Consider the following 12290-nt stretch of genomic DNA (forward strand, 5'->3'; position numbering starts at 1 on the left):
CAGGGACACACATCCTCCATCAAGGCTACACTTCCTAATCCTTTTGAAAAGGTCGATCAACGGGGGACCAAGAACAACAGGACCCTATGGAGGCCATTCTCCTTCACACCACCTGAGGGCACAACTTCTCCCTCATTGACCCTCAACCTCCTAAATATCCTGACCACTCATGAAATACTCTGCTTTTCCACAGGGAGATTTTACCTCGTGGGTTGAACTCAGCTTTGACTGGTAGTGTGTGTGTTGCTTGTGCTCTTTCCTGTTACTCAGGAACTTTCCATCCTGGGGTCCTTACTGATCCACAGTTGTATAGTTGTCCTGAGACCCACAGGCTACCACAACATGATAGGGGACTAATCTCTCCCAAATGAGAGGAAGTGAACACTCTCCTGGATAGGTTTGAAATCCAAGACACACCTCCCAGTTGTTAGAAACAGCCCATATCGCAGTGTTTCACAAAGGCACACACACACACAAAGTGTGTTCTCTCAGGGAGGCCAGTCCTTTGGAAAATAAGATGTTTCAGAACCAAATCCAGCCTAGAAACACACTGGACCAATATAGCAGTACCCCAAACACACATTTTAACCCTTATGTACATGGTTAACCATACCTCAGTCCTTGGGTGGGAACTTGAATTCATATCTGCCATGATTGTTTCCTTGCACACAGGGGGAGGGGAGGCTCAGGAAGTATGAGTCCTTTCTGGGATTTGTTCACCTTTGTGGTCGCTGTTGTGTGTCTTTGTTTTCAATAACATTTCTCAGTCTGAGCACAGAGGGAGAGTTTGAAAGAAATACTTTATTACAGGATGCTTACGATCGACGATTTAGGAAGCGCTTCTGTACAGCAGAATGTGTGTGGGCTACTGTGATACCATTGAGTACCTTGTCTTGGAGTTGATGTGGTTTAGGGACACGGAGAACGGCAATATCAGGGGGTGATCTGCTCAGTCCAGTTCTCGCTGCTGGTGTCCAGGTGCCTTGTAGTTTCAGTCAGTGTGGTTTCCTTGAGAAGGCTGTCCTTGGGGGGATTGTGAAGAGGAAGAGCTGGACACCCTGGTTGCTATGCCCAGACTCAGTTCATAGCAGAACAAGAGACATTTTTTTAGATGCTCCTGGCATTTCTGGCCTCTAGGAAGTTTGAAGCAACCGGCCAAAATACCACTTTCAATTTTACCAAGGAAAGACACTGACCACTTTTTTTGAGCTCCTTTACCCTCAAGTGCCTAGCCACTCTCTCTGTCCTGCTTGCCTCAGGCCCCTGTGTGGTGCATATAGTTGGTATGGTTTGTTTACCCCTATCCTGGTCTCTTGTGAACATTAGCTGACAGCTGCCTTTACTTCATTTCCTCTGGGTTTATTTCCAGATTCTAATATTATATCATCCTTTGGCTTCCTTCTGAAAGTCTCTCTCTCTCTCTCTCTCTCTCTCTCTCTCTCTCTCTCTCTCTCTCTCTCTCTGTGTGTGTGTGTTTGTGTGTGTGTGTGTGTAGATATAGATATTAAGGAAAGTAAGGACTCAAAAGAAGAAGGCCTTATTTTCCCAGAAACAGGAGATAATCTCTGGAGGAATGCAAGCTGAGACTTAGGGCCAAGCTCTGTGACATCTTGAATCAGCCCTGCTTGAGCCAGTGAAGCTTCCTGTGTTAGACCAGAAATAATAAGGAAAATGGTGTTCCTCACACATGCTAGACCTACAGGATTTGAAGCCATCTGGTGGACACTGAATACCTCGGGAACCACTACAGGGAAGGATGTCCAACCTTCTTGTCCTCACATACCAGACCATGTGGGCAGCAGAGACCAAGGCTCTCTTCTGCCCCTCCCTGACACATCACCAAGTGGTACCTGATAGAGCCAGCTGAATCTCAGAAGTTCACTTTTCAGGTCAGAGGAGCTGTGCCAGCAATTATTTACACACCCACGGATTTCTGCTGTTCTCAACCCTGGCCAAAAGGCTGCTTTTGCAGTGGGTCGTGGTGAATGCAGAGTCTACACACAGGGCTGCAGTTTAAATTAGATCAGCAGTCACAAAATGGGAACCAGAACCTATGCAGCTTAAAGGAGTTCAGTTTGTACCAGGCCTTGCACAGAAGAGGGAAGCCAAAAGATCCACAATGTGAGAATGTGAGAAAGCTCGGTAGTAGTCTGAGTGCCGATCACCTTCAGATGGGAAAATTCTTTGGATGTTTGGTGTACCTGATGCAAAAGGGTTTCTGTGTTGGTAGTGGAAAGGACACTTGCGACAGAAAACAAGCTGAGACAATCTGAGATCCTGTCTCTGATAACAACACCCCCTCTCAATGACAGCAGCCCAGTTTGTCACTGTTTGTAAAGCTGGTTCTGGGTACAGTCACAGAGCAGACAGGCTTCTCATGATGAAGACACAAAAATGCTCATGATTACAATAAAACCAGGGGAAAGACCCTCTCTGTGCGTTTACTGTAGAATGGTGGGACACGGTCACCGTGCCCTAAGCCCATGGCCGAGTGCTCGTCAAAGATGGCGAGGATTTATCACATAAGGTCCTGAGAGGCTTCATGGATGGGCCTGACACATAAAATACAATGAAGAAGAAGATATCCACAAATAGAAACATGTGGTATGGTTTCTACTCTATAGCTCCATATAAACAGCATTGTTTATGGAATTGCACGATACAGCATCCCAACCTGGGAGATCCGAGGAGCAGGCTGGACTTTCCAGATTTCATTATCAATTGCTTCAACCGACAGGTTACACACCTGTAGGTCAAATGGTGCCAGTCTATTTTGGCAGCAGTTTTTCTCCTGACTCCTGCACCAGGAGGGCAAAAGCCCATCTATGTGAAAAAAACTTTAACCCATGACTTGATTCATATGACACAGAGAACAAACAGCAAAATGAAGCCTTGATGCAAGATAGAATGATTGTAGCCAAAATTTGGAGGGGCATCTTTAATTCATATGCACTGTTTATATTTATTGATATACACTTGGAACATCCTTACATCCCTGGCTGGAGGCTGCTTGGCCATGGTGTCGGCCTGATTTAATGCATTTTTAATCTGATTTATAAGAGCTTTTGTACATTATTTTCTTTAAGAGCATTTGTGCATACTCATGAGGGAAAGTGGTTTCAAAATTTCTTTTGTTGTTGATGAGTCCTTGTGCAGGTTGAGTATCAGGTAATACTACTTTCAAGAACTGTGATGTGTAGTATTCCTTCCTTTCCCATTTCCTGGACTAATTTGAGCAACAGTGCTCTTTGTCCTTTCATGGTCTGGTGGAACTCAGGTTATCCTATCTGATGCTCCGCCTTTCAACGTTGAATTTTTTTTACAGCTCCGTGCTAGCCACTGATCTGTGTCTGTTGTCTATATCCACTTGGGTCCATTTTGATCAATCAAATGTATGTATATGTCATGTCGTTCTTGTAGAAGGTTTGAGAGTGAGAGGGAGGCCACCATGAGCATTGAAGTAGGGGTTCTGATTGGCGTCATGAAAATAAGGTACTCATGAATGCCATGCTCAAAGATCACAAGAAATGTTACAAAACAAAAAGATTGTCTCTACCCTGGAGAGGGACATTTTATACTCATAACAGGAACAATTCATCAGGATAAAGTCTCAATCCTGAATATCTATGCCCCTAATATAAAAGCACCCACGTACGTAAAAGAAACATTACTAAAACTCAAGGCAGCCATCAAACCGCACACACTAATAGTAGGAGACTTCAACACTCCTCTCTCACCAATGGACAGGTCAATCAGACAGAAACCTAACAGCGAAATTAGAGTATTAATGGAGGTAATGAAGCAAATGGACTTAACAGACATCTATAGAGCATTCCAACCAACGAGGAAAGAATATACCTTCTTATCTGCAGCTCATGGAACCTTCTCGAAAATTGACCACATACTCGGTAACAAAGCTAACTTACACAGTTACAAAAAAATATTAGTAACCACCTGTGTCTTATCAGATCACCATGGATTAAAGTTAGAATTCAACAATGCTACCCCCAGAAAGCCTACAAACTCATGGAAACTAAACAGTCAACTACCGAACCATACCTGGATTAAGGAAGAAATAAAGAAAGAAATTAAAGTCTTCCTTGAATTCAATGAAAATAAACAAACAACATACTCGAACTTATGGGACACTATGAAAGCAGTCCTAAGAGGAAAGTTCATAGCACTAAGTGCCCACTTAAAGAAAACTGAGAGAGCTCACATTGGAGACTTAACAGCCCACCTGAAAGCTCTTGAAAAAAAAAAGAAGCACTCACCTAGGAGGAGTAGAAGACTGGAAATAATCAAACTGAGGGCTGAAATCAACAAAATAGAAACACAGAAAACAATGCAAAGAATCAATGAAACATAAAGCTGGTTCCTGGAGAAAATCAACAAGATTGATAAACCCCTATCCAAACTAATCAAACGGCAGAGAGAGAATACGCAAATTAATAAGATCAGAAATGAAAAGGGGGACATAACCACAGACACAGAGGAAATTCAGAGAATCATTAGATCTTACTATAAAAGCCTGTATGCCACTGGAAAATGTAAAAGAAATGGACACTTTTTTAGATAAATACCATATACCAAAGTTAAACCAGGACCAGGTGAACAATCTAAACAGACCTGTTAGTTGCGAAGAATTAGAAGCTGTTATCAAAAACCTCCCTACCAAAAAAAGATGCCCTTTCTTATAGTGTGAATTTTAATTGGTCTTAATAATAAAAACCTGGTGTCAGATATTGGGGACCATGTTGCCATATTAGAGAGACTAAGAGCAATAGACAGCCCCCCCTTCCTGGACAATTCCTCAGTCTGAATGTCCTGTCTCCTCCTGCCTTATATTACTGTCTCCACCTTCACAGTGCAGGGATTAAGGGCATGAATTTCCACCACCTGGCTCTTTTTTCATTTACTTAGATTGGATCAACCTCATATAATCCAGGGTGGTCTTGAACTCCTGATCTTCTTCCTTCCTATTCAAATGTGCTGGGTTTAAAGGCGTCTGCCACCCTTGCCTGTCCTCTATGGCTAACCAGTGCCTAATGCCACCCTCTGATCTTTAAGCAAGCTATATTTGTTAGAGTACAAACAAGATATCATCACAATGAAATAAATGCCCCCTCACTCCTTGCCATCTGCAGGAAACCATAGCTGATCCAGGCCCTCAACAAATGCAGCACTAGGGAGAGTAGGCCCTGCCCATCTCCTGGGAAAAACAGTAGAGATGACCATGTTGCTGTGGGGACAGGTGAGCAAACTCTGAGAATGTAAGGGTGAGTGATCCGGTCCCAGCACTTCATCTAACACACAGTGTCATGAGCAAGGGACAGAAGCCCCCTCAGCACACCTCAACGCCTATGGAAGGTGGAGGAGCTGTCCATGTGGTCAGAAGACCCAGAGAGCTGGAGTTATCCCTGCCTCTCACCAGCTGTAGCAGCCTGCAGAGTGGACCATACACACCGCCTGAGCATCATAATAGTGCTGGCCCTTGTGGTATAGGTTTGGGCATGCTAGCCCTGGTGGTATAGGTTTCAATGAGCTGGCCCAGAGCACAGAAGTGCAGGAGAAACAACATCAACCCTTGCTGCTCACTGCACAGGTGAGCTAGCTGGGGTGTTGCTGGAAAGCTCACACTTGTTTTGAGGTTGAGAGAGACCTGGCAGGGTGACCAACCCAGTAACTACCCAGACACCAAAACGTGGCTAAGTGTAGGCCCATCCCATCATCCACCACTTCTGGGATCTACTGGAGCATGTGAAATGGCCAGCCCTGAAGACCCAAAGTTACAGAATCATCGTGACAACAACAGGAGCCCTAGGGAGAGCTGATGTCTATGGTATAGCAAAAACCAGAGGCCTGGGACCAGACCAATGACTCATTGTCCTGAACACTAGCAAGTGCATATGGACTAAAGTTTTACAGTGTGACTCCCTGAGCCCTAGGGAGAGCTGATGTCTATGGTGTAGCAAAAACCAGAAGCCTGGGACCAGACCAATGACTCATTGTCCTGAACACTAGCAAGTGCATATGGACTAAAGGTTTACAGTGTGACTCCCTGAGTCACTACAGCAGCTGCGATGAGTTTTTTAATTCCTTTCTTCCTCGTTTCTCTTATTGTAATTTTTGTTTTCCTTTTTTTGTGGGGGGAGTTAGTAAGGGTAGCGGGGATATTGGTAGGGATGGGGATATGAGTGAGATTGGGATCCATGAAGCAAAACCTACAAGGCAAAATTAAAAATGTTAAGTTGGTTTTGGATGTTCCTTCATTGTATAAGATTATTTTGGCTATCCCGGGTTTTTTGTTTTTCCATAAAAGTTGATTTTTGTTCTCTCATGGTCTGTGAAGAATTTTGTTGGGACTTTGAGAGGGATCCCGTTGAATTTATAGATTGCCTATGGTAGAACTGCCATTTTTACTATGTTGATCCTACCCATCCAAGAGCATGGGAGATCCTTCCATTTTCTGGTGTCCTCTTCAATTTCTTTCTTCACAGTCCTAAAGATTTTGTCACATAGATCTTTCACTTCCTTGGTTACTGTAACCCCAAGATACTTTATGCTATTTGTGGCTATCATGAAAGGTGAAGTGTCTCTAATTTCCCTCTCTGTTTCTCTATCCTTTGTGTATAGGTCAACTTACTTTTTTGAGTTGATCTTGTATCCTGCCACATCACTAAAGGTGTTTATCAGCTGTAGGAGTTCTCTGGTAGAGTTATTGGGGTCACCGATGCATACAAACATACCATCTGCAAAAAACGAAAGTTTGAATTCTTCCTTTTCGATTCAAATCCCCTTGATGTCTTTATGTTGTCTTATTGTTATTGCTAAAACTTCAAGCACTATCTTGAAGAGATATTTTGAGAGTGGACAGCCTTGTCTTGTTCCTGATTTTAGTGGAATGGCTTTGAGTTTCTCTACATTTAATTTGATATTAGCTGTTAGTTTGCTGTTTATTGCTTTTATTATATTTAGATATGATCCTTGTATCCCTTACCTCTCTAAGACCTTTATCATAAAGGGGTGTTGAATCTGTCAAATGCTTTTTCAGCATCTAATGAAATGATAATATGGTTTTTCTTTCAGTTTATTTATATGACACTGAAGGTCATGCTCAACCTCTTTAGCGACCAGGGAAATGCAAATAAAAACAAATTTGAGATACCATCTTACACCTGTCACAATAATTTAAAAACACCAAGGATAGTCTGTGTTGGAAAGGATGTGGAGTAAGGGGTACAGTCATTCATTGCTGGTGGGAATGCAAACTTGTGCAACCACTTTGGAAATCAGTGTGGTGGTTTCTCGGGAAACTGAGAGTCAACCTACCTCAGGATCCAGCAATTCCACTCTTGGGAATATACCCAAGAGATGCCCAATCATACTACAAAAGCATTTGTTCAACTTTGTTTATAGCAGCATTCTTTGTAATAGCAAGAACCTGGAAACAACCTAGATGCCCTTCAATGGAAGAATGGATGAAGAAAGTGTGGAGTATATACACATTAGAGTACTACTCAACGGTAAAAAACAATTGCATATTGAATTTTGCATGTAAATGTCTGGAAATAGAAAACACTCTTCTGAGTAAGATAACCAAGACCCAAAAGGATGAATATGGTATGTACTCACTCATTAGTGGACTCTAGTCATAAATAAAGGACATTAAGCCTATAGTTTGCAAGCCTAGAGAAGCCAAATAAGAAGGTGAACCCCAAGAAAAACATATATAGATCCTCCTGGAAATTGGAAGCAAATAAGATTGCTGGGCAAAAGTTGGGAGCATGGGGGTGAGGGAGGGTGGGGGTAGGTTTGGAAGAAGGGGAGAGGGGGAGAGGGAAGGGAGAAAGGAAAGACTGGAGAGAGCTTGGGGGAGTGGAAGGGTGGAGATGGAGGAAGGGCAGATATAGGAGCAGGGAAGAAGATATCTACATTAAGGGATCCATTTTAGGGTTGACAAGAGACTTGGCTCTAGAGGGGATCCCAGGTGTCCACGGGAATTTCCCCAGATAGGTCATTGGGCAGCAGAGCAGAGGGTGCCTGAACTGGCCTTGCCCCACTATCACACTGATGATTATCTCGAATATCACCATAGATTCTTCATCTGGCAATGGATGGAGATAGAGTCAGAGACCCTCATCAGAGCAATGGACTGAGCTCCCAAAGTCCAGTTGAAGAGTAGAAGGAGGGAGAAGATGAGCAAGTAAGTCAGGACCGGGAGGGGTTGGTCTACCCACTGAGACAGTGCCTGTTCTAATGGGAGCTCACAAAATTCAGCTGGACCAGGACTGAAAGAGCATGCAATAAAACCGGACTCTCTAAATGTGGCTAAAAATGGGGGCTGACTGAGATCCCATTGATAATTGCACTGGGACTTGTTTCTGCTGCATATACTGGCTTTTAGGGACCCAAGTCTGTTTGGATGCAAAGCTTCCTAGGCCTGGATGTAGGGAGGGAGGGCCTTGGACTTCCCACAGGGCAGGGTTCCCTGCCTTTTCTTAAGGAGGGAGAGGGAGGAAGAAGAGGGAGTGTGGAATATGGAAGGGTATGGAAGGAAGTGTAAATGTTTTAATGGAATAAATAAATAATAAATAATGTTAAGTTGGGATCCTAATATGAAATTGGACCTAGTATTATAAAACAAACCCATTTCATAACTACAATACCCCTGGAAATGAGCACATCCATCAGAACAGAGACAATTATGTAGCCATCTCTGTGGGAAGACAGATGATTTTCCACTGGGCCAAATACAAAATACCTGTATGTGTTCATGCTGCTTAATCTCCCAAACTCTTTTCATTCAATTTCCCAACTTTGTCAGATAACCTCAGAGTGAAATAAAGTTTCCCCTAGCCCCTCAAACACACTACAATTACTTATCTATTTAAATATTTGTCACCATGTGTATCTATGTGTCTGTGTGTGTGCCTATATTCATGCCTGCAGGCTTCTCATGGTGAACATGGACAAGTCAGAATAAAACACCTGGTCGTTGTTTCCATTCTTAATACCATGTGGGTCTCTACCATCAACCTGAGCTTGTCATTGGTGGCAAAAGGCCTTGAGACCAACAGCTTCACTTGTGTGTCATCTTGGAGACCCCAGGGTTCTTTTCCCAGCATCCCTCAGTGTTTGCCTAAGTACACTTGCATCCACACCACCACCAGTCAATCCACATTGCTCTCAGGTCAGCCATTCACATCGGCACTGCATGGGGGCATGTTTGCAACCTGGAGAATGAATAGTTCTGAATGTAGCCAGTCAGTAGTAGACCAGGCATTTATTCCCAGCAATTGGGGGGCAGAGGCAGATGAATCTCTGTGAGTCTGAGGCTAGCCTGATATACACAGAGCGAGTTTCAGGATAGGCTCAAAGGTCCACAGTGAAACCATGTTTCACAAAACAAAAAAAATTAAATCTGAATATTATGGTATCCCAGCAACAAGAATGGAGTGTAGAGATTCTCGGGATCAGTTCTCTCCTGAGAACAAAAATTCTTAGAAGAACAGCAGCTTACTCTGAACCTTCTGCACGTCTACCTACTGATTATAATTTCTGTGATAGTGGAGATTTTGGGACACTGCAGCTCACGGCTCAACCACACTTTGTCTTGGGATATCTTTATCCTCCATGGTAGACATTCACAGACCAGCCCTCTGCGTGACCTCACATCCTGTGACTGGCCAGTGACTTGGAAATGTACTTACAAACCAGTGGATGGCACCAAGTTAGGGGCTTCCAGTGTCACTAGATGGCAGCTCAGGCCCATAGCACAGATTGCCCCACTTTGTTGCAATTACTAGACATATTTCTTCCAATGCATTACAAAATGGCTTTGCTCTTCACTATTCTTTCTTCTGGTATTATAGAAACATGATGAGCAAGTGGCCACGTTGGAACATGGAATTCAAGGTAAACCAAATTTGAGATCAAAGTCTAAGGTCACTCAAATGTGGGTACAGAATAAACTAGAGCCTGTCTCCTGGGTGGTTAGAGTTGTTTCTCTATGGAGTGGCTTCTTCACTTGCCTCAGTGGTAGTGTTAGGGAGTACCCTCTTTTCTTTATTTTCTTACTGAATTTTCCTTTAAAAATGCATTAGACTTCAGAATCCTGATGGCTTCAGTTGTACATATCTGTTCATTGTAATGTATTTTTTCTACATTCTGAGTCATATTTCCTGCATATTTGTTCACTTTCTATGAATATGATTTTTCTTCACTGTTAGCAGTGAAAAGCTCAGACTTATGGCCCTGCTTTCCACTGTGAGGATTAGAAGTAGCTTCTCTCAGCTATGAACTCCAAGTGCATCCACATCTGATCTTGACAGCAAACTCTGGAGTAGCCCTGTCCCTGAGACAGTGACTTAGTCTCCTACTTCTTGCAGATAACAATAAGTTGACGGAGAAAGTGGGTGGTATCATGAGCATAGAAAACCTCAAAGCCCACCAGACAGTGACAACATTCACTTCCTCAAAAAAGGCCAAAGTCACTCCAACAATGCCACCCCTTGTATTAATGCCACTCACCATGAGATTATGGGGGCCAATGACATTCAATCTCTTATACCCACAGATCAGGCCCACTCCTTCAAAACCAGGTAGAAACACCCTACCCCACCAGAAGCCCAGGGCACTATGTCACCACCAGAGCCCAGCCATTCCAGTACAGCATGCCCTGATATTCCAAAACAGCCTAAGCACAAGAATTGATCTTTTGGCATTAGTATTTAAGACCTTTATTTAGAGGTGTTTGCAGTTGGTTGGCATAATTTAAAGAACATTGAAGGTGTATTGAGAAACACCAAATTAAAAATACACAACACATTTGTTAGGTAAGACATGCTACATAGTTAATGCTGATATTTCTATTGTATCCGGTCAACTGTCCAAAGAAAGCCCTTGATGTTCATTCGTTATTCTTGGTATTTCATCTCCATTTCTTCTTGAATTTACAGACCACGTGATGGTATAGATGGTAACCCGGCATTTACTCAGTCACGCCTTGCTTGGTCTTGGCTGCAGACAGATTCTTATAGGGTGGATCACATGCCTTTGTTCTTTCTTTCCCACTCTGTGGCTTCTTTGGGCGTCTTTGTTGGTGATTGAAGTTGCAGTGATTATGACGTCGAGGTGGCTGCTGACCTTGGGTCTCCTCCCCTTGATTTTCCTCATAGTGCCCATTGCTGTCCTGTCTTTGCTGTCTTTGGCGAGGTGGGCCCCTGCGGAACTGTGGTCTGTAATTGCGATACTTATCCGGTCTCACTGGTACACCTCTCCCTTTTGTACCTTGTTGGCCAGCACCCTCCATCACTTGTCTTTGCTGGTCTTGTTGAGCTTGGCCTTCATGAGTGCATTCTGATTGCTCCTTCCTTCCACCAATCTTCCTATTCCGGTAATTTTGCTGGGAATTACGTCGAGGACCACTACAACCTCGATAGCATCTATACTGGTTATGCTCTGATGCATATTTACCACCTCGAATTTCTATTCCACCGGGGCCTGTAACATTTAACGCCATTGCACCCTTTTCTCCTTCAACAATATCAAACTCCACAGACTCTCCGTCTCTTACCCTGCGAAGGTACTTCCTGGGGTTATTCATCTTTATGGCAGACTGGTGGACGAATATGTCTTCTTTGGTGTCATTTACCTTGATGAATCCGTAACCCTTCTTGACATTGAACCATTTAACTATGCCCAAAACCTTCCCTGCGATTTGCTTCTTCTCCCTGATGGCCGGCACTGCTGGTGTGAGACAGCCTGGGATGTCACTGCCTGCGCTGCTGCTCATAGAGCCAGGCTTGGTATCTACAGCCCTGAGGATGGCATCAGGGGCATCAGCTGGCTGCTGGGTCTTCGCCTCACTGGTAATGGCTGCTGTAGTGGTGACTCCAGTCTGCAGGGACTGCTGTGTCTCCTCCAGTGGTGGATTGGTGACTAGGTCAGCAGCCTCGGTGGTGCTCTCGGGGCTCTCTGGGGCCAGCTGTCTACTTGCGGTGTCCATTGACTTCAAGAAATTAATCGTAAAACCAGCTTTGTCATGAGGATTGAGTCCCTTAAAGGAGAGAAGAACGACATTCTTACATAAACCAAGGAAAAGACAACCACAAAATTAGAGGTTATCAGCAAATCCCTTACAAAAGGACAAAAAATTCAAGAAAAATACAAACTGATGATAGAAACTATTTAAGACATGACAATTGGAATAGAAACAATAAAGAAAACACAAACCTGGGGAACTCTGGAAATGGAAAATCTGTGTAAACAAATAGGAAACACAGATG

At 43.6% G+C, this 12290-nt stretch overlaps 1 protein-coding gene across 1 annotated transcript; it reads right to left on the minus strand.

Annotated features, from left to right (window-relative positions):
- Positions 1–10993: 10993 nt before the first annotated feature.
- On the minus strand, positions 10994–12010 carry LOC121445707 (Y-box-binding protein 1-like). Its single transcript, XM_041647854.1, has one exon. The coding sequence runs from the start codon at positions 12008–12010 to the stop codon at positions 10994–10996; it is 1017 nt and encodes a 338-aa protein (XP_041503788.1).
- Between the last annotated feature and the right edge of the window lie 280 nt (positions 12011–12290).

This window comes from Microtus oregoni, unplaced genomic scaffold (assembly GCF_018167655.1).
Source record: "Microtus oregoni isolate MIOR12 unplaced genomic scaffold, Mior012 000348F_ref0000118, whole genome shotgun sequence".
NCBI classification, from domain to species: Eukaryota; Metazoa; Chordata; class Mammalia; order Rodentia; family Cricetidae; genus Microtus; species Microtus oregoni.

Coding starts and splice junctions, on each gene's coding strand:
- LOC121445707 (XM_041647854.1), bottom strand. CDS start 12,010: ATGGACACCGCAAGTAGACAGCTGGCCCCAGAGAGCCCCGAGAGCACC.